The 22,963-nt window shown below is 42.3% G+C and overlaps 1 protein-coding gene across 7 annotated transcripts in view; it reads left to right on the top strand.

The window, feature by feature from the left end:
- The window catches only part of ST7 (suppression of tumorigenicity 7), a 221,206-nt gene that overhangs the window by 111,032 nt on the left and 87,211 nt on the right, over positions 1–22,963 (top strand). For 5 of the 7 annotated variants that reach the window (XM_034768843.1, XM_034768836.1, XM_034768849.1 and 2 more), the window contains 2 exons: positions 1,435–1,517; positions 15,478–15,637. In XM_034768843.1, coding sequence (XP_034624734.1) covers positions 1,435–1,517; positions 15,478–15,637 — 243 coding nt within the window. Of the gene's footprint in view, positions 1–1,238; positions 1,326–1,434; positions 1,518–15,477; positions 15,638–22,963 lie in introns of those variants that run through there. The other 2 variants (XM_034768870.1, XM_034768879.1) reach the window with 2 other exon arrangements.

Below are 22,963 nucleotides of genomic sequence, written 5' to 3'. Positions count from 1 at the left end.
ATATTGCACCTGTTCCTCAACTGGTGTAAATAAGGATAGCTCCCATTGAAGACAATGAAATCAGTGAAAGTAGGTGAATTTACACCAGCTAAATTTTGGCTCACTATTGCTTCCAGTTTGTTTGAGGGGTAAAACTAACACAGAACCAAAAAGGACGGGGCCTGGTTCTTGACTCCACCCTGCCAGTTTGGTGCTAATGTAAATTCAGTAGAATGAAAAATCACACATACACACTCTTTAACAATTTCTAGTCCCTTCAGGAAAAATATGAGAAAAGATGCATGCAGAAATAACACAAAGCTGCTGCATGGCAATTTCAAGTTCTATGTCATTCTTTTCTGGAAGACAATCCTATTTCTTACTGAATATTGAAAAGTAACCACGTGCCATTGAGGATTAATAGCATACCTTCATTATCTCCTCTCCATATTTCAGTTTAAGTTTGTTTAGCTTCAATAAGGATCATTCTTAAAGACACAGAAAAGAACTTGGGTGAACCGACTGGCCTCCCCATGCCTTCAATCAGTTTTAAATGGCTGATTTATAGTTAGATACAAGTCTGTTAGGTGTGTTCAGAAAACAAAACAATAGAGTGTACAGTGCTGGGCATGGCCTGGGCAATATCTCTGACCCCCCATCAAGTTTGACCCTGTGTAGGTCATGGGCTGGATCACTTTGGGCGGTGCAGAGAGGTGCAGTGTCCTCCGGTGAGGACCACAACACTCTGGGATTCTTTGATGTATTTTTCCCTCCCAGCACCCCTGTGAGGAAGGGAAGTGTTGTCATCACCATTTTACAGATGAGGTGCTGAGGGACGGCGAGACTAAGGGCCAGATTTTTAAAGATATTTAGATGCCTAAATATGCGGATAGGTGCTTGGTAGAATTTTCAAAAAATTAGAGTTAGCAACCTACATGCTTCTGAAAGTCCCATTTGGCACCTACCTGCATCTTTAGGTGCCTAGCTACCTTTAAACATCTGTCCCCACGTGGTTTGTCCATGGTCACAAGTCTGAAGCGGAGCAGGGAGTTGAACCCAGGTTCAGATTGATTCATGATTCCCCATGATAGGTTGGGCGGATGAAAGATACTGTATTATCTGCCTTAACTACTCTGTTGGCATTTAGCTTTTCAAGAGCTTTAAAATGCAGTGATGACATTGTACAGTGGGGAGTGGAAAAAGCCAAGTGAGTATGCAAGTGATTTGTAACTCCTTGTGATGAACTCTGTTGTGAAAATGAATCCCTGTATGTAGAACACTGGGCTGCATCTTACCATGTGTGGGCAAACTAATAGAGATGTGCTTTATATGATTTTATTTTTAAGGTGAGCAAGTACCGTAATTTATTCAAAGTGGGGGTGGAGTTGGTGGGGAAGCCAAAAGGGAGAACCTGTCCTGCTGTTGTACTCATGATTTCCTCTCTTTCTCTTTCAGTGAGTATGTTTTTGAACACATTAACCCCCAAGTTCTATGTTGCCTTGACAGGCACTTCTTCATTAATCTCAGGTCTTATTTTGGTAAGTACTAGATACATTATTTTTATTTAACAAATTTCTTGTTATCCACAGTGTGATGGACACTGTCATGATTCATAGGGGCAACATTTGGATCTGTCTTTTGTTCCTCTTTTATGTTTGTGCAGTCAAGAAATTCTTAGTATTTTTTTTCCAAAACAAATGCTTCAGTGTCATTTCTTTTTAAGGAAAGAATAATTGCCAGTGGCCCAGTACTTATAAGCAATCCTATAATAATTCAAAAATGAGTTTTCATGTCAAGGGTTGCCATAAACAAATGTAGCAAAAATAAAAGCCTCCCTTAGAGGGGAGAGAGAGATTCAGAGATTCTTGGTGTGTTCATTTTAGACTGTTAAAGCTGGTGATGGCTGTGGTAGAAGTATCTCATTAGAAAAAGTGGGGGAATTGATACTGGTAATGAACCCAATTTCATTGTCTTGTTTCCAAGGGATGATTATTAAAACAGAGAGAAACATATTTTAAAATATATCTATATATATCTATATATATATTTGGGCTGTCAAGCGATTAAAAAAAATTAATCGTGATTAATCACAGGATTAAAAAAATTAATTACGCAATTAATCACATTGTTAAGCAATAATATAATGCCAGTTATTTAAACATTTTTGGATGTTTTCTACATTTTCAAATATATTGATTTCAATTACAACACAGAATACAAAGCGTACAGTGCTCACTTTATATTTATTTTTTATTACAAATATTTGCATGGTAAAAAAACAAAAGAAATAGTATTTTTCAATTCACCAAATACAAGTACTGTAGTGCAATCTCTTTATCATGAAAGTTGAACTTACAGATGTAGAATTATGTACAAAAAATAACTGCATTCAAAAATAAAACAATGTAAAATTTTACAGCCTGCAAGTCCACTCAGTTACTACTTCTTGTTCAGCCAATCACTCAGACAAACATGTTTGTTTATACACCTCTACCCCGATATAACGCGACCCAGTATAACACGAATTCGGATATAACGCGGTAAAGCAGCGCTCCAGGGGGGCAGGGCTGTGCGCCCCGGTGGATCAAAGCAAGTTCGATATAACCAGGGCCGGGGCAAACACTAGGCAAACTAGTGTGTCGCCTAGGGCGGCAAGTGGTTGGGGGCGGCACCTGAAAATTTGGGGCACCACTGGGTTTTAGTATCCACCCTATTGGTTTTCCTATCCCTGTTCTGACACTTCCTGCAGGCTCTGAGTCTTCCTGGGAAGGGGATCTAGTAGTTAAAAGAGAGAAAGTCTCTAGCCTGCCAAACCTATTAGCACAACAGTGAAACTGTTAAAGAGCCATTCAAGGGGTAATGAAGACATTTAACAGGCATTTGCCAACCCCCAGGTATCTACTGTCAGTTTCTGAACGTACTGACAAAAACAGTTGTGCATTACTGTAATATTTACTCAGAACATGTCAGTCTACAGGACCTTAGTTTAAAATTTGCTTTAAAAATATTTCATTAGTGAGTTGTTGAAGATTATAAAAGCACATCTCTAAAAAATCCTTGCATAGATTTTTAGATGCACAATCATTTTTAGCCTTAAATGCTTGGATCTTCAGACATGTGGTTTTTTAAATAAATTCTTCAAAAGACCACCCTTATCTAAAATACACATTTTAATTACTATAGTAAAAAAAACTTACTTCCAAAGTCGTCTTGTCCTTTCTGTCCATCCATTTCTCCCTTCATCCCCCGCACCCCCCTCCCCGCCCCAAGGAAGCAACAGCCCTTTGCTTCCAGATAGCTGGACAAAGAGTTTCCCTTTCTTTACTTCTGACTATCTGATGAACTAGTTTTAAGCAAAATCAGTACCTTAGTAAGATATAAAATCCTTTGTTATGCCTAAAATCTTTGGAAACATATTTTTTTAAAGTTGGTGAAATTTCATAAACGTGTATTGTTATGGAGATCACACACACTAAATTAGTGTTCCCTTTTTCTAAAAGCAATGAACATTATTATAAACACACTAAACCTCTGTGACTGATTAATTTAAAATAATGTCTATTTCAGTGAGTTAAATATGTAGTAATCTGGAATGATTACTTTATGAAGGCTAAAGAGTACATTTAAAATATAAAATCAGCTTAGAAATACTGATTAAGAAAATGTAAAACAGAGACGAGCTGCATCACGTATTCCATAATATTTCATGTTGTATTCAGCAAGACAGCTGACTTGCCCTTACTACAAAGTTTTTGCAAATAAATGTCTGACAAACTTCAGAGCATATCAAAAAACCTGTGACTGACATTTTTTATTCCCAAGTTTAGTGCTTTTAATTAGGTACCTTCTGCATGTCCATTCTGCATGAGGGAGAGGGTACAGGAGTCTCTGCAGGGAACTGTGACTCTCCGCCACGGTGAGGCGGGCTGGGCGTCTTGTTGTTCTTTCTGCCTTGTCCCTCCACTGCTGCCCCAGCCAGGCTGCAAGTTCAGGCTGCCGCTGGGCATAGGGACACCAGTTTAATAATACTACATAGGGCCCCATAAATCCTAAAGATGGCCCTGGGGGCGCCAAAAAGCGGTGCCCTGGCTCGCCAGGGAGGAGCCACCTTCCTGAGATACCAGAGAGCCAGAGCGTCGGCTTGCGGTGGCGGCGAGCCCCAGCCATGGAAGAGCCGGCGCAGCGCAGGGGGGCAGGAGCTCTGTCCAGGCTGTGGCCTGGTGCCCCCCCGGGGGGCTCCTGCAGGCTGCAGCAGATGCATGCGGGCAGAGGCCCCCCAGCTCTCCCGTCGCCACGCTCGGGCTCTGTGGCTCCCGGGCATGTGAGCCACCACCGGGGCGCGGGGCCCTAAGCCTGCTCTAGGAGGGGCAGCAACGGCAGTGGCGGCTCTGTTGCGGATTGTGGGGGAGTTAGGGCCCTGCACCCCTCTTCCCGAGATTCACTGCGACTCTCAGCCAGCCAGTAAAGCAGAAGGTTTATTTAAGGACAGGAACACAGTCTCAAGCAGAGCGTGTAGGTACGACCAGACCCCCTCAATTAGGTCCCTCGGGGAGGTTCAGGGAGCTTAGACCCCAGCTTGGGGTTCCCTGCGTTGCACCACCCAGCCCCAACCGAAACTAAACTCCAAACTCCTCCCGCTGCTCCTCTCCTTTGTTCAGTCTCCCGGGCAGAAGGTGTTAATTCTCCCCACCCCCGTTCCTGGCTCAGGTTACAGCTCAGGTAGCTTCCTTCAAGGGAAGTCCCACATCCCCACTGCAACCCCCCTGCAACATTCCCAGGTCAAATCTGCCCTGCTCCCTGCTCCGTCACAGGCTCACACTCCTGGGAGCCGCAGAGCCCGAGCGCAGCGAGGGGGGGGAGCCGGGTGGGCGCATGGGAGCCTCTGCCCCCATGCATCTGCTGCAGGAGCCCCCAGAAGGTAGCTCCTCCCTGCTGAGCTGCTGCAGCGGCCCAAGCCCGGCAAAGCCAGTGAGTGGACTCGGGGCAGGGGCCGCCGGGGTGGGGTAGGGTGGGGTGGAGAGGGCTCACGGGGGGGCTGTGCACCCTCCAGGGGCGTTCAGGGGGCGGGGAGGGGGGAACCTGGTCTGAGGAGAGCAGCCCTGGGCACGGCTGGCCCCTGGGGTCTATAAAGGCTCGTTGGGATTTGCCCCTCAATGAACCAATGTTAGGGGGGCGGGGGCGGGGCGGCGCAAGATGGAAGTTTCGCCTAGGATGCAAAATATCCTTGCACCAGCCCTGGATATAACGCGGTTTCACCTATAACGGGGTAAGATTTTTTGGCTCCCAAGGACAGCATTATATCAGGGTAAAGGTGTATTTGAAGGAGATAATGCTGCATGCTTCTTGTTTACAATGTACCTGAAAGTGAGAACAGGCATTCTCATGACACTGTTGTAGCTGGAATCGCAAGATATTTACATGCCAGATGCGCTGAAGATTCATATGTCCCTTCATTCTTCAACCACCATTCCAGGGGACACGCATCCATGCTGATGACGGGTTCTGCTCAATAACAATCCAAAGCAGCTTTCTTTTTTGGTGGTTTGGGTTCTGTAGTTTCTGCATCAGAGTGTTGCTCTTTTAAGACTTCTGAGAGCCATGCCCCACACCTCGTGCCTCTCAGATTTTGGAAGGCACTTCAGATTCGTAAACCTTGGGTCGAGTGCTGTAGCTATCCTTAGAAATCTCACATTGGTACCTTTTGGTATTTTGTTAAATCTGCAGTGAAAGTGTTCTTAAAATGAACAACATGTGCTGAGTCATCATCTGAGACTGCTATAACATGAAATATGTGGCAGACTGTGAGTAAAACAGAGCAGGGGACATACAATTCTCCCCCAAGGAGTTCAATCACAAATTTAACGCATTTTTTTTTAACGAGCATCACCAACATGGAAGCATGTCCTCTGGAATGGTGGCCGAAGCATGAAGGGGCATATGAATGTTTAGCATATCTGATATGTAAATACCTTGCAATGCTGGTTACAAAAGTGCCATGCAAATACCTCTTCTCACTTTCTGATGACATTGTAAATAAGAAGAGGGCAGCATTATCTCCTGTAAATGTAAACAAACTTGTTTGTCTTAGCGATTGGCTGAACAAGAAGTAGAACTGAGTGGACTTGTAGGCTCTGAAGTTTTACATTGTTTTGTTTTTGAGTGCAGTTATGTAACAAAAAAAATTCGACATTTGTAATTCGACATTTCACGACAATGAGAGTTCACTACAGTACTTGTATGAGGTGAATTGTAAAATGCTATTTTTTTTGTTTATAATTTTACAGTGCAAATATTTATAGTAAAAAATAATATATACTTTGATTTCAATTACAACACAGAATACAATATATATGAAAATGTAGAAGAAACATCCATAATATTTAATAAATTTCAATTGGTATTCTGTTGTTTAACAGTGTAATTAAAACTGCGATTAATCACAATTAAGTTTTTTAATCACAATTACGTTTTTGAGTTAATCACGTGAGTTAACTGCGATTAATCAACAGCCCTAATATATATTGGATATCTTGATAATGTCCTTTTAAAATATACATGCTCTTTTAAACCTGTCAGACCCAGACCAGGGTCCGATAGGTTTAAATGCAAACATATATGCTGGGGTCGACTTTAACACCAGCATAGGACTAAGTTACCAAACCAGTGCATTTGTTCACAAGAACTCAACCTTATTGGCCACATTCACGGAAATAAAATGAGAAGAAGTGTTGAATCCTCAGGGTGTACAGTATCAGAGTTATTATTATGCCGTTTTTCAAACTTGATGCTGGGAGCTAGTTTGCTACTTAAACAAGCAAGGTTTGTCTTATATTTTTATTGCTGCTCAGTCATTGTCCAGTCCTTTGTTTAAAAATAAATCACACATGTATTAACTTGCTGATTACCACAGTTGTGGTCTCTCCATTTGTAGAGTGCTTACAGGAATGCTCTGCATTACAGCAATAACCTGAAACAGACATTATGACCCCTATGCACTCCTCACCCCATGTTGCTTGGCACTGCAGTAAAATAACAATGCAAAAAACTGTTATCTGAGCTGATATAATGCCTTATAATCATAAATGAATTTGGATTCAGAGCTGTATTTTACAGTTTGAGCCCATCTATAGAAGAAATGTGATTCTAGATGTGTACCCAGCACTTCCACCATCTCATCCTTAATCTTCCCCAGTCTGTCACAGCCTGGTACACGGGGAACCAGCAGATCTCAAGTAAAACATCAGGTGTGCTCCAGCTGTTCAGAGAGCTGCCTTGCTTCAGTGTTTACAAGCAACTGAAGACAATTACTTAATGACTGCACCTTGGGCATTCTTCAGAACTGCTTGAGCTGAGCCCCAAAGCACAGAACAGCTCTTCAGAGAAATCACTTTGGAATATGATTGGAGAGGTTCAGCGGTCACATTCAGACCAGGTGTTAGCTAGTGCAGGTCCTTTGAAAAGAATACATTCAAGGGAAGGTCTGTGTATTAAATTCAATTCCCTTGAAAGGTAAACATATTAACCGCTACTAACCAGCAGGGCTAGGAAGGACGGGAGAAATATAGTGGCTCCACTGGCATAGCTTTATGCTTGGTGATGGGGAAAGGGGAGTGAAGGCAGTCAGAAGAAGTAGCAGGAGGGACTGGCTGTCCCTTTGGAAAACTCTGATGGAACTTAATAGGAAGGAAACCAACAGAGTTCTATAGAAATCGCTTCTCAATCAATGCAATTTAGTAGGGTGAGATCTTATATATAGGTTTGCTTAGCCATCCTGTAGAATTCTATAGCAAGGCTGTATTCAGTTCTATAGGAGGGTTGAAAAACTATAGAAGGGTTCTCCTTTTCTGTTACATTTTCTGTGACTTTTCTAAAATGGGTGACTCAAAGGAATGGGCACTAGTGGGAGAATTGCAAGAAGGAAGTGGGTCTATATGTCTTGACTTGTGTGAAATGTTGGGGAGTGATGAATGAGAGGCAGCAAGAAGCATTCAGGTCCATGATTTGTGGAGGAGAAAAAAAGGCAGCATTAGAAAGAACCAGAGGCATGCAGGTCTCTAAGTCAGGTAGTGCTGGAGCATAGGCAGCAATGTAGGGTGGTGAGTGGGAAGCCTAGAAAGGTGGTGGGTGGGAAGCCTATTTATCCATGACTCACCAAGAGACACTGTAACTAGTTACAGCAGAATCAGAGTCTCTGGCGTGGGGGCAGAGCATTCCCATTGGCAGGACCCCACCCATGGAAACCGTGCAAGAGGAGATTAGACTGTGTGAGCTAAATGTTATATCTACTTTGAGAGAGACTCACTCCAATGACGGAATCTCTCTGTATGACCAGCCCACAATGAGCAAGTTGGAGGAAATAGAGAAGAGGGAGGAGGAGAGGTATAAGAAAGATGGGGAGCAGAGGTGTTCCCTCAATACTGCCTTTAATTGTCTGGTGATTAAGTACCGCAGCTGTGCATGTATGAGAGCACCTGAGATAAGTAAATAGGTAAAAGCCAGGGAGTCAACATTATAGATAAGCTTTGACTGGGATGAGGGGACATGTGATCAATGAACTGGGTGGTGGGAAGGGAATTCAGCAGAGGAAAGCTGTGGTAAAAGTGATCTGTGGTCAATCAAGACAGCTGTGGGAAGTTGTTGTGAAGTAGTACTAGGAGATCACTGGTCCATTTAGCTTGGTAACTTCACCTTTTCTAACTAATCTAGCATTTCTAACAATAGGCCCAGCAATATGGTAAACCTATCACCAAGCATAATATAGAATATTTCACAATAGGTGCAATTCCAGAACACCCATTCTTAGTATTAAAAATGAAAATCTTCAAATGAAGATTAAATGAAAATCTTTTCTAAAACAAATATTCTCTTATCATATCTAAATTACTGTGATTTTCGTCCTGCTAGCTGTGCTTATGTTCTTTGGAATTTTCCACCATATGGTCTGCTTTGGCAGATTTCGTCCCACTGTGAATTGGCTGTAATTACTAAACAGAAGGAGAAATCACAGCTACTGCAGAATTTTAGAAGAGTGGCAAGTGATGGTATAGAAGACACCTCACTCATCTCATGTTTGTGTCATTTCCAATATATAGCAATGACTCCTGGTGGTGTTCAGCTTTGGGGACTAGTGTGTTATATGCTAATCTCAGGTTGCTCCTATGTAACATGGTACTTTCCCCTGTCATTTTGCCTCTCTCTTTTCCTCTTACTCCTTGGGTGGAATTCTGGCCCGCCGGAAGTCAAAGTGTGTTTTGGCAGTGACTTCAGTGGAGCCAGGATTTCACCACTTCTTTCTGGTCTGCATAGCTCAGGAAAGTACTCCTTTATTTCTGTTACAACCAACCTCGCCATTAGTTGTCTACATTACATTATTTAAAATTAACAACTCAGGTGGCACAAATTAATTCCATCCTTGCTTCTGTCCCTTACAAGTCATTCACGGGATAAAATCAGGGCCTAAATAAAGCCCCTAACTGCACCACACATACAGGTATATCAGGGAACTTGGTTTCAACCCAGCTGTCCCCAGCTTGGTTCCTATTTGTAGTGTAGCAGACATCACTTAAGAGAGAAAATTTCTGAAAAGATATTTAGTTTTTCTGATTCTGTCTCAGGCTGCAGACTAGACTCCCATACATCCTGAGCAAAGTACTGGGGCACCAGGCTCTGCTGTTTCAATGAAGCAGACTTACACATTTTCAAAGGTGCTGTGCACCTAATGTTCTCACTGATTTCAGTAGGAACTGGGGTTACTAGACACCTTTGAAAATAAACCCACTAGCTGCTACAAATGAGGGAGTAACATTTTGAAAAACACATACATGACTTATGAACTTTAGTCTCATTTTCAAGGGGCTTAGGCATTTAGGGTCATTGGGGCTAGGGTGGTGTTTATGCAATGTATACAGTACTTAATTTGAGTCCAGGACTAAGCCCCGGCACCTCTACACTTAGCCTGGTGTCTCTGGGCTTGCCACGTCATTTATGAAAGTAAAAAAATTGCCTAGAATCCAGAATTCACAAAAATCAGAATGCATTTTTGTTCTTAACTGTCTGCAACCAACTGCCCAGCTTGACAAATGCTTGTGAACCTGGTTCTATGTGTTTGCACAGCCTCGTCTCCTCTCCTCTCCTCCACAGGTTCCTTTTCTCCCTTGTTCTTCCCTTTTGATTTCTTCAAGGGGAGCAGTTTCTGGGACTTGGAGTTGTCAGAAAGCACTGTGAAGTAACTCCTTTCAGCAGTCTCCATGTAATAATGTCCTCCCACCTAGGAAGTGCCACCTAGAGCTCAGTGAATAATGGATTTTTCAGTTCTCTGGCTTTGCGCGCTGTAGGATGTAGAACCACATATTCGTTGAGCTCCTGTTTTATGTAAATTGCCAGCCCGTATTTTGGGTGCTAATTGCTGGCTATGAGTTTATAGCCATTGATTTTGTGAGTTAGGGCACTCACCTAGGATGTGGAAGACTGAAGTTCAAATCACTCTTCTTATTTATACAAAGTGGAACAGCCCCAGTGAGGAGATTGAGAAAACCCCACATCAGAATATCCCGTAGCCCAGTGGCTTGGACACTGTTCTGCAGTATAGAAGATCCAACTTCAAATCCCTTCTCCACATCAGGCAGAGGGAGGAAATAAATCTGGATTTCCTACATCTTAGGTGAGTGCCCCACCCATTGGGCTAACACTGATAAGTGAAGTGACAGTACCACCACCATCTCTCTGTCCATTTTGTGACTGTAGTCCTCCTTTTCAGTTCCAAACAAAATGTTTCATTTCAACATTGCCAAAACCTTTGGAGGTTTTTTTTTTTTTTTTTTTTTGGTTGAGTGGAAACTACATGATGAACTTGATACAAATCCCTGAATAGTTTCGGTCAACCCAAATCTGCATTTTTCGGGGAATAAACTATTAGTCTGAAAAAATTCTCCCATCGCTATGGTGCCAACTTTTCCATATTGTAGTGGGATCCTCAAAGTTTTCTAGCTACTAGGCTAGGAATTATGGGACACCTCTATTGCTCAGTTCAGTAGAAGATGGTGGAAGATGACGATCTACACGCAGTCTACCCTGTTAAGTGGGAAACCATGACTAATGTCATAAAACTGGTTACCAAACATCGACTGTCAACCTCCTGGTCCAAAGAGCAACAAAATAAGCCTACCTTTTCAGGGCCAATTTAAAAGGTAGATTGGACGTAGGATAAAGATCTGCCAGTTGAATGTTGAAGGCCTCTCACTGTCCAAGTGTGACTACCTGGAGAAAATGCTGAAGACAACCAACATCAATGTCCTCACCCTCCAGGAGACACATGCTGCAAACAAAGAAAAAGCCCATTGCTACAAAATCAATGGCTATCAATTCATAGCCAGCAATTATCGTACAAAATATGGGGTGACAATTTACATAAAACAGGAGATCAATGAATATGTGGCTCTACCTCCTACAGCACACAAAGAAACAGCTACAATATCCTTGCGCATCGGCAAGCTAATCATCATTCATGTACACCTCTACCCCGATATAACGCGACCCGATATAACACAAATTCGGATGTAACGCGGTAAAGCAGCGCTCCAGGGAGGCGGGGCTGCGCACTCTGACGGATCAAAGCAAGTTCGATATAACGCGGTTTCACCTATAACGCGGTAAGATTTTTTTGGTTCCCAAGGACAGCATTATATTGGGGTAGAGGTGTATATAAACCATCTGGTGCATAGTGGCCTCAACCAACTCTGCAAAATGCACAGGACCCTGCTGTATTTGTGAACAACTGTAATAGTCACCACACATAATGGACCTATGCAGCAAACAATATTGCAGGTGAAGAACTGATACACTGGGTGCTGGCAAATGATATGCTTCTCCTTTTTGATATGAAACCATGCGTCACTTTCCACTCTGCAAGGTGGTGCAGAGGATACTGCCCTGATCTGATGTTCATCTCTAAAGATGATACAGGCACATTGCAGATCATCCTCGATGACTTCCCGAACAACCAGAACAGACCAGTACTGACCCCAAATCCCAGTTCTCCACTCAAAACCAGCACCGTGCTGGAACTTCATAAAAGCAGACTGGGCCACTTTCAGTATGACTGTGGACAGTACAATCGCCAACGTTTTCCCAATGTCAAAGACTTTGACTGTTTTATTGTGCGCCTCATTTCTGGTGTAAAGAAGAAGATCTCCCGGGAACACAGGTCATTGAACACTCCTTGGCTCTCTGCAGTCCAGCAGTCCAGCAAGAGCTCCTCCACAAATCTGATGAGTGTGGAGACCCAGAAATTGGAATCACTGGATGCAGCAAGACAGAAATGCTGGCTTCAATGTGTAGAAAGTCTAAACTTCACACACTCAAGCAGACGCAGCTGAAATCTGCTTGAGACACCTGGGGGCTGTAAATCCCACACAGGCCACTAGGCTGCAGGTGAAAGCCAACGCCATCGCTGCTAAACTTTTGTGGACATAAAACAACCAGTGGACAAACAGTATCTCAAATAAGTCCAGCATCAGCCTTAGCAGGTGATGTCCAAATGCGCTCCGTTGTCCCAATGGACATTGACGCAGTCATTGCAGCCACAAAATTGGGAAAAGCAGCAGGAAAAGATGGTATCTCTCCTGAGTTCCTATATAACCTTGGCCCACTCGCATGGAAATGGAGGATGCAGCATTCTGGAGACCGGTGAAATCCCCCCATATGGAGAGAAGTCAAGGTCATTGCACTCATAAAGCCTGGAGAACCTGAAGATCACTCTTCTAGTTATAGGCCAATCTTCCTTTTGAGCACCACCTGCAAGGTCATGCAGCGTATGGTGCTGAACCGATTCAGGCTCACTGTGGATGCCAGCCTACCCAAGGAGCAAGCTGATTTTCAGCCACACACATTATGCTGCAACCAGTTCTGGCCCACACTACAAACATCGAGACTGATTTCCAATGAAAACTAAAGACCAGTACTGCTTTCATTGATCTGTCAGAGGCATATGACAGAGTCTGGAAGGGATGGTCTGCTACTGAAACTGGCCAAAGTGATTCCCCATGTACAGAATCTCAGGTTGCTGTACACCATGCTTAGTGGCTGAAGGATGCATGTATACCTTGCAGGCTAAACCAACAAGCTGCTCACTTTGTATAATGGGCTAAAAAAGGCTCTGTACTTCCTCCAAGGTGTACACAAGTGATATCCTTGAAACAATCATGCAGAAGTTTGCGTATGTTGATGATTTGGCACTTGCAACTCAGGCCTGAAGCTTTAAAGAGCCGTTACATCTGACCTTAAGATCGTGGAGTGCTTCCAAAAGTGGTGGCTAAGACCAAATCTGAGCAAATTGGTTGTCTCTATTTTCTACCTTGACAGTAGAATTGCACAAAACACTCTAACAGTTGAGTTTTCTGGTGAAACTGTGCATTATGGCACAAAGCCAACATATCTTGGTGTCGTTCTTGACTGCACACTGACCTTTCATGGCCACCTCGAGAAAGTAGCCTCTAAAGTAAAGACTTGCATCAACATTACTCAAGAGTCAGCGGGAACAAGCTGCCCTGGTCCTACAAACATCAGCCTTTGCCCTGGTGTATTCAGTTTCAGAGTACTGTGCACCACATATACAAGAAGCTGCCATACCCAACTTGTGGCTATCCAGCTGAATCAGACCATATGAATCATCATGGAAACTTTAAAATCAACACCTCTACCATGGCTTTCTGTGTTAGCAAACATCAGAGCTCCATCGAAATATAGCCACAGCATGAGAACTTAAATGCATTGAAGACTATCCAGAACTTCCCATTCGGCAGATTATGGATAATATACTCCAATAATGCCAGAAATTGCCAAAATCATTGTGGACCATACGTGACCACTTCATGTCTCTGGATCTGGCCAGGAAATGGCAAAGTGTCTGGACCTCATCTGTCATTCCAGACAAGCACCTTATTACTGAACCAACAAACCGCCCTCCCTGTTTTGACCTGTCACATAGACTTTGGTCCACATTGAACAAACCATGGAAGAGGCGACTACTTGATGCACAAGTGGAAAATCAGACTCCCCTTTGTGCGATGGTGGTGAGAACATCCAGACCATCAAACACATCATAACGCAGTATCCTAAATATGGATTCAAAGGTAAATTGGATGATATCCACAATGTCACAGAGGAGGCCTTGAAATGGCTTAGGGACCTACAACTGCATCTGTAGAATGTTGTTCTGTAGATGCCATACACACACACGCACAAGAGAGAGCTCAGTAGAGTCATCTGGAGTGGGGGCATTCTCCTGCTGCACCAAAGGAGTGGTTGTTCATTTCCCCATGAGGACACATGAGGATTGGGGAAGAAGAATTACTTATCTGACAGATGGGATGGAGCAGGAGCAACTCACTACCATGATGACCTGAAGGGTTATCTGTAGGAAATAATGTGGGGTCTGAGTTGAGGGGACTGTAGTTGGTAGCAGGGAAAGGCTTGGGAGGGAAGGTATTGAGTGAATCTGAACCACCATGTAGAACCTGAACCTCCAAGTGGCCCTGCAGAGATTGGTTTAGTGCCAGCCCCCTGTGAACAGAACCTGCAGATTGTCTTGAGTTACATATGTGAACTTAGCCCTGCAGTTTTTCAATAAATCCACTTGCTAACTATAGGGGAAAAATAAGGATTAATAATGGGCTGGTATTTTGTACAGGGTTTTGTAAGCGGTTTCAGGTATTGAGAAGGACTATACTCAGAAATATGGAAACACTACAATAAAAGAAAGAAAAAAGGCCATTCATGCACAGTTTCCAACCTAATCAGTACAAGGAAGTACTGAATTTTTCAAGAACCCTTTACCTGAATCATTTTCAGCCCTGTTACTAGACAGAAGTTTGGCTGCTTAATTCAAATATTACCTCAAAACCCTCTGAGATTCTCTCATTACTAATGTGTGTGTTTATAATTTTTTCAATCAGAAAGAATTTTTACATTTATCTGAAAGTCTTCATTTTCAGAGCTGATTTTATTGTTTCCAGCAACACACACACCACTCCCGGCAGAATATAATTTTTATTTTCATTATTAAAATATCAGGGGTGTGTGTGTGTGTGTATATATATATATACACATATAAATATACAATTGTCCTGACAATGAAATCTATTAGTCAGTGAGATAATCTCCCAATGGAAACCACTGGAGATTATAATACAAGGACCAATCCTGCATTGGCAGGGGATTCAATAGTGGTTCTGTAAATATGTGTGGGGAGGGAGGTATTGATTAGATATCAGGAAAGCCAGAGTCTGCTTATTTTCATCTCTTTCCTTTTATGGCCTCTGAGAAATGCTGAGTGATAAATAAGAAATGTTAAGAATGGATAAATAAATGCTAAGAAATGTAAAGTAAAATCTAAATAGATGTGAGAGCATTAATAAAAATCATACGAATTAGACTCCATGGAGAACATGGAGAGACAAAATATATGCACTGGTAACGTGATATCTTCTGCTTCTGTTCTAGATATTTGAGTGGTGGTATTTTCGCAAGTATGGGACATCATTCATTGAGCAGGTCTCTGTGAGCCACTTGCGCCCTCTGCTGGGTGGGGTGGACAATAACTCCCCCAACAACTCTAACACAAGCAATGGGGACTCTGATTCAAACCGACAGAGTGTTTCAGGTAAGAAAATTCCTGTCTGCTGCAAACAATTAACTGTGAACTTCATTCTTTTTCTCTCTGTTTAACTGAAAGAAGTTGGTGGCTTTTTACTATGCTTCCACTGCAGAAGAATGATAAAATATCCCCTTTGCTCACACTGAACATAGTTCTTGCTAGACATTCATTCAGAATCTTCACTTTAAATTTTAATTGGTCTGCCCTCATTGTGTTCAGAAATTAAGTCATAGATCACTCGTAAAAATGATGGCGTTTACTGTTTATTAATGCTGTAAGCCTGCGCCCAGGAAAGCAGAGTGAAAACCAGCTGTATATACCAACGTCTGTTTTATTTGTTTGGTGTGGTTTGGTATTTAAATTGGATTAAAATTTGGGTGAAATAATGTGAAAACAACTGCAATTCACTTTATATGGTGAAAAGCCGACCCCTGAGTTTTTAAAATTCAAATGTCTTGAAGTCAGTTCATAGGGAGTAAAGCAGAGTTGATGGTTTATCTAAGGAATTTATCCAAGGAGAATGAAATATCTGTGATTATTAGTGAATGAAATATTAGTGATTACTCACATGTGTAGAGTTAGGTATGTACTTAAGTCTTTGTAGGCTCAGGGCCTAGGAAGATGCTGCCTGAAAGTCAAATTGTGTCCACATCAAATTGTGGGAACTAGAGGAAGTAAGACATCTCTTGTACCCCAGAAATACACACACACACACACACACACACACACACACACACACACACACACACACCTTTCCTACATCTCCACTGAAGGCATGGAGGGGTAAGCCAGGTCTTTATACCTATCCTGAAATGTTGGCCTCATTGAAGTCAATACTCCCATTGACATCAATAGAGCCAGGATTTCACGTTCAGTGAGTGCAGATCGCTGGAGAACAGGTGAATGGAACAGGGGGTAACAATCTCCTGCTAGTGTGGACCAGCGGCAGAACGGAGCAGAATTGTACCTTCCTGAGGTACTGCAGAAGTGGTGCAGCTATGTGCCACGCTTACATAGGACACGTTGTAAAACACAATCTTACCCTCAACCATGACCATGTAAGACTAACTGTAAAATTGTCTTGTTTTCCAATAAGAAAAATTGACTAATTGCTCAGAGGTAATTATGTCTTCCTAAATGCTGATTGCTCGGATTGTATTAGCATAAACCAAAGACAGACATTTCCCCTATACTTCCGAAGTTTCTTAGAAATGACACACATTCTTTTTACATTATTGTTGCAAAAGGCAAAGCAATTCTTTTTTCTTTTACAGAAATGCTTGGTTTAATGAGTCCATTATCAAGAAAATCACAGAAAGATCTCAAGAATACTCGTCTGCTTTTGCGTTATATTATTTTTAACTTAATGTGAATAGTTCATAAGCACTGTTTGCTTTTCATTTTAGTAAGAAGTGGCTCACTGTGGTTTGCAATAGCTTAGAGGCTGGTTCTGTTCCTGGCTCTGGCACAGATTTGCTGTGTGACTTTGGGCAAGTCATATTCAGTTAGATTTTTGAAAGAGGCCTCTGTTTTTTGATGCCTACTGTGAGACACCTCGGGCTTGGTTTTCTGAGATGCTAAGCACCTGCAACTCCCATTAACTTCAATGGGAGCGCTGGGTGCTGCAAAGCAAATCCATGATGTCTCAGCACCCAGAAACGGAGGTCCTCAAATTCAGTGATTATTTCTGAAAATTTTGGCCTTAACTGTGTTGTGTCTCTCTAATAACAGCAGTATTATCTCTCTGTACCCCTGTCGTTTCTGAAGTGCTTTGAGATCCTTACATGAAAAGTCTAGATGTAAAAAATGTTATTTATTTATTTATATTATTCTGGACACAGGGGCATTTATTTGCTCTGTACTCATATGAAGACTGCATTAGCACAGAAGAAATAAGCCCTGTAATGTAGTGATGAAAAGGAGGGTTGTGATGTGGTTATGGTATTGGACTTGGATTTAGAAGATTGGGCTCCAATTCCTGGCTCTATCACAGACTTCTGGTGTGTGCAGATCACTTAAAGGCTAATTTTCAGAAGTGCTCAGCACCTGCAGCTACCATTGTCTCCAGTCGGAGTTGTGGGTACTCAGCACTTCTGAAAATCAGGGTCTTAATTTCTCTGTGCTTCATTTCCTCATCTGTAAAATGGGGATAATAGAACTTGCCTATTTCATGGGAGTGTTCTGAGGATAAATGCATTATTGCTTCCAGGGTGCTTGGATACTCAAGTGACAGGGGCCGTATAGGTATATAGACAGAATATCAGTGAGGCCAATATATTCTCTTTCTTAGAGACTGTTGAGGAATCAGATCTTACAGAAATGACACTATGGTCTATGCTTCCCTTGATTCATCAAAATCCATGTCTCTGTTTCCCCGTTAATATTTTTGTGTAGATAAATGTGTGACTTTTAAGTGGGTATTCACCCATGAAAGCTTATGCTCCAATAGTTAGTCTTTAAGGTGCCACAGGACTCTTTGTTGCTTTTTATAGATCCATACTAACACGGCTACCCCTCTGATACTTTTCAAGACGTGTAACTGCTTTTTGTTAAGAAAACTGCAGATCCCTTCACACATATATAATTGTTTTGGCCCCATCTTGCTGTTCAATACATATGTGTTAGGCCTTGTCTACACTGGCGGTGGCGTGTAAGGTACAGGCACTACATAAGTAGCCGCATACCACAGTGACAAGCAGGCTGAGTCCACACTGTGGTTTGTAGCTACGCGTCAGTGAAAGGCTCTATCAGTGGGGAGACAGTGAGGAAAGGCTCCGAGCTGCCGGAGCCTTTCCCCACTGTCGCCCCCACTGCCAGAGTCCTTCCCCGCTGCTGAAGCTTTTCCCTGTAGCGGGAAAAGGGTCAGGCATCAGGGAAGCAGCAGGACATTATGCTGCTAAAAGCAGCAGTGTAGATGGGGGAGGCATTGCTTGGGCACGTGGAGAACCACGTAGGGTACATATGCTAAGTTTCTGGCATCTCTGTACTCCACTCACCTAAGCCACGTCTCACCATCTCCACTTCTCTTTATACCCATGCTAGGGGGCATGCAATGTATGTACTCTACACACTGCTGTAAGGAGTGTGCAGTGTAGACATGCACTTAATATTAGAAACTCATTTAGCTTTCATTAGGGTTGTGTCTCTAGAATCAGTTGAGATTTCATTAAATTTATCTCCTCTTCATTATGTCAGAATTAAAGAATCGAGGAAAAGTCTGTGAAAATGAAAAAAATAAATAAATGAGAAAGGGTATTTGTTTAGATCTGCTACATTTATGTCAGTAATCTCCATCATGTTTCGTGTTAAATATCAGTAGTGTGTATTTCACTCCTGCTCATCTAGGTTTATCAGAAATTCAACGGCGTTCACAAGTTAAATACGTTTGGTAGCCTCAGCAATCTTGGTCTCCACTGGACATTTTCTACATTATGTAACCTGCACATAGCTTAGCAAAATTCAGCAGTTGACATTCCCATCTCAGGAGAGTTAAAAGACTTACACAGCAGCAGTGTTGTACTGTGGACCAGGGTTGGACTGTATTGACAGAGAGCATGGGAAAGTGCAGCACATGCCTGTATGTGTCAATGCTTTTAACCACATTTCAGCAAGTCCAAAATGTACTCCAAATTTTATAACAGACACTCTCAAACCTCTTGCCAAGATTTTCTGCTGTAAGGAACTAGCTGAAAGAGCTCTTGCATTTCAATTTATATGCTCTGTCATAGAAGCGCTGTGTGACAATCACTTGGTCTCTCTGTGCCCCCTACCTGCTGAATGGGGACGATGGCCCTGCCCTGCCTCACAGGGGATATCGTGAAGATAAATACATGCAAGACCGTGAGGTGCTCAGATAGTGTGGTGATGGGGTCAGATAATTATGTAAGATAGAGTATTCCATCAGAACCACTTCCACCTTTAAGTCCTCTTTCAGGAATTTGATAACATCTATGAGCCTGGGTGCTGCACTTTAGGAAGGACATGGATAAATTGGAGAAAGTCCAGAGGAGAGAAACAAAAATTATAAAAAAAAAGTTTAAAAAATCTGACCTATGAGGAAAGGTTAAAAGAAACTGGGGATATCTAGTCTTGGGAAAAGAAGACTGGGGGGACCTAATAACAGGCTTCAAATATGTTAAGGGCTGTTATCAAGAGGACGGTGAGCAATTGTTCTCCATGTCCACTGAAAGTAGGCATAAACTCAGCAAGGGAAATTTCAGTCAGATATTAGGAAAAACTTTCTAACTATAAGGGCAGGTAAGCCCTGGAATGAGCTTTCAAGAGATGTTGTGAAATCCCCATCATTGGAGGTTTATTAAGAACAGGTTGGACAAATACCTGTCAGGGATGCTCTAGTTTATTTGGTTCTGCCTCATCTTAGGGGTCTGGACTTGATGACCTCTCAAGATCCCTTCTATCCTATATTTCTATTACTGTACATCAGATCCTGTGAATTCCTTAATAATGCCATCATATAATCCCTCTGGAACAACTACATGGTGTTTGTATCTTCCAAAAGAAATCAGTACTCTGAACTTCCCTGTAGAACGAGTGCCTGAAAAGACAGAATACTCTTCAATAAGACCTATCTAGTTATTCAGTAATTGGGACACTACTGTGATCTAACAATATCCTATAATATGAAGTAAGAAATGTGCTTTCCAGACTATTATAAATCAAAATAGGGATATTCCCTCTAATTTCTAAATCTAAATGACTGAAGATGTCTGTTCTATGTTTGATTCCCCTCTGTTTTCTTATGCTGGCATTTGTTTATTGGAGTGTAGCAAATATCCTTGTCATCAGAATACTAGGACTACAGCTGCTCTATTCAGACTCTGTTAAGAGCTGATGCAAAGATAGAAACAACAAAGGGAGCATTTTATATAACCAGCCAAACTAGTGCCTAGCTGCTCCCAGGATAGGGGAGACTGGAAAGGCAGTAAAACACCTTTTTTTCTCCATTTGCACCACCCCAACCAGGTGTTCTGACTTCTTATGCACCTAAGGATTTAGTCCAATAACTTTAAAGTTAAGCAATCAAGCAAAAAGAATGACATCACAGTCATCAAGCCAGTGTAAACTGCCTTCTTTCCTATTTATTGCAATCAGAGTAACTGGACCATTTAATTATTCTTTAGGGACCGAGATGTCTGATTTTACCTTAAGTACTATGGTTTGAAAAATCATATTTTGTATTAATCACCAGAGACAAGCTTGGCAAACAACCACCCTCTCCAGCTATACTAGAGGATGGTTGGACACTGTTCAAACACCTCTGTTGTTGCAGGCATATAGTCTTCTAACCTTAGCTGGCTGCTGTAGTGATTTAGACATGAACAGGGAAGCATTTATCTTCTTATAGTGTTGTCTTTATTGCAGTAAGTTGCAAAGTTTTGCTATCAGAATGTAATATGGAGGTGAGAATTTTATTGCAATAAAATCTTTCCTTTTTAACAACTGCCATTGCTTTTCCTAGCCCTTTCTTTTTTTTCTAAAGAGACATTGTGAGCCTGCTTAGGCCCCAAATCGTACTTTCCTTAGAAGTGATGTAATCTAATGAAGAGACTGCTTTGGACATTAAGTACTTAAAATATAGTAGAAATCCTCCACTCCATCACCAAGGGCCAAATTCGAGTTCAGATGCTTCTGCAGTGCAGAACCACAGCTGGAGACAATACAGCTCAGCAGTGCTGTGGAGAACCTACTCCTATCCTGAGGAAGGGAGGTGTTACATTTGGAGGGATTCATCCAGGAGACAAAATAAGAACTCCATGCCAGCCATTCCCTCTTGCTGCGTAGGAGGGCCCTGTCCTCTGATTTGGCTAAACTCTGCTCAGCACAGAACCCAGAGGGATGAGAGTGTAATGGCAAATGTAGTCATGTAACACCTTTATGCTGCCCTTTTACCCTCCAATGCCAGGGCACACCAAAGGCCAGTATGGAGGAACCTAGGGGTTAAGCCAGGATCTGTTCAAGGCTGCTCTAAGTTACACCTGTCTGTTTTTATACAGAAATATTTCATTAAATGTGAACTATATTTTATGAGTATTAGAACACCCACTAGAAATATAGAGGAACAATAATTAAATTAATCCCAGGCCAGTGGTCCAGAGAGATCCAACATTCTTATAGAAGTAACAGTGCACTTCCCCTGATTGGCTTTCTGTCAATGATCTCAACTTCAATACTGCCTACTGCCTCTTCGGCAACAATGTAATGAACCTAAGTACCATACCTGCCTGAAACAAGACTACTTGTGGCTAACAACTCATTGATAATGAAACAGGAAGAAAGTAAAAAGTGCTCTCCTGCAACCATGTTTTTCTCCACCAGTGTTTTTGCTCCCTGCAAACTCCTGCCTTTTGCCACATCACTATGTCTTACACATATGTTATCTAATTTAGGGGCTGACCCTGAGAGCTGTTGATATCTGCAACTCTATTTTTCAGACTGCCAAAGGAATCACTGCAAATTTATGCAAGATGCTTTCTCTCCCTGTCATTCCAACACCACTTCTCAATCAGGCCTGGACATAGCAATGGAGAATATGAAAAAGAGCACTGCTTGACTCCCATTCTGTATTTCTATTTCTCATTGTTGTATGCAGTATTGTTGCAGCCATGTCACTCCCAGGATATTAGAGAGACAAACTGGGTGAGGTAATATCTTTTATTGGACCAACTTTTGTTTTGTTTCTCTCACCAACAGAAGTTGGTCCAGTAAAAAGATATTACCTCACCCACCTTGTCTCTCTATTTCTCATTGTGACAGACTAGGGCGAGGGACCTGTCCGGTTTTAAGATTAAGTTAGATAAGTTTATGGAGGGAATGGTTTAATGGTAAAACATAGTAGCTGAGGAATACCGAGCAATGGCAGGTAAATAGTATAATGCCGAGCAAGGGTCAGGCTGGAGATTCTTGCCTACATGCTCGGGGTATTACTGATCGCCATATTTGGGGTCGGGAAGGAATTTTCCTCCAGGGTAGATTGGCTGAGGCCCTGGAGGTTTTTCGCCTTCCTCCGCAGCATGGGGCAGGGATCGCTAGCAGGAGGGTTCTCTGCCAATTGAAGTCACTAAAACACAGGATTTGGGGACTTCATCAGCAGAGTCAAGGGAAGGGTAGGGACCGTTTTGTGGCCTGCAGCATGCAGGGGGTCAGACCAGATGATCATAATGGTCCCTTCTGACCTTAAAGTCTATGAGTCTTATTATGTTTCAGGATCAGGCCTATATATTATAAGATGCATAGATTAGATATCTTGTCAATTTATTATCACAGTGTAGACTTTTGCTGCAGTGAGGTCCTGGTGAGATAACATGGTGCCAT

Source organism: Trachemys scripta, chromosome 1 (assembly GCF_013100865.1).
Source record: "Trachemys scripta elegans isolate TJP31775 chromosome 1, CAS_Tse_1.0, whole genome shotgun sequence".
In the NCBI taxonomy this organism is placed as follows: Eukaryota; Metazoa; Chordata; order Testudines; family Emydidae; genus Trachemys; species Trachemys scripta.
This window is presented reverse-complemented; position numbering and strand designations above follow the sequence as displayed.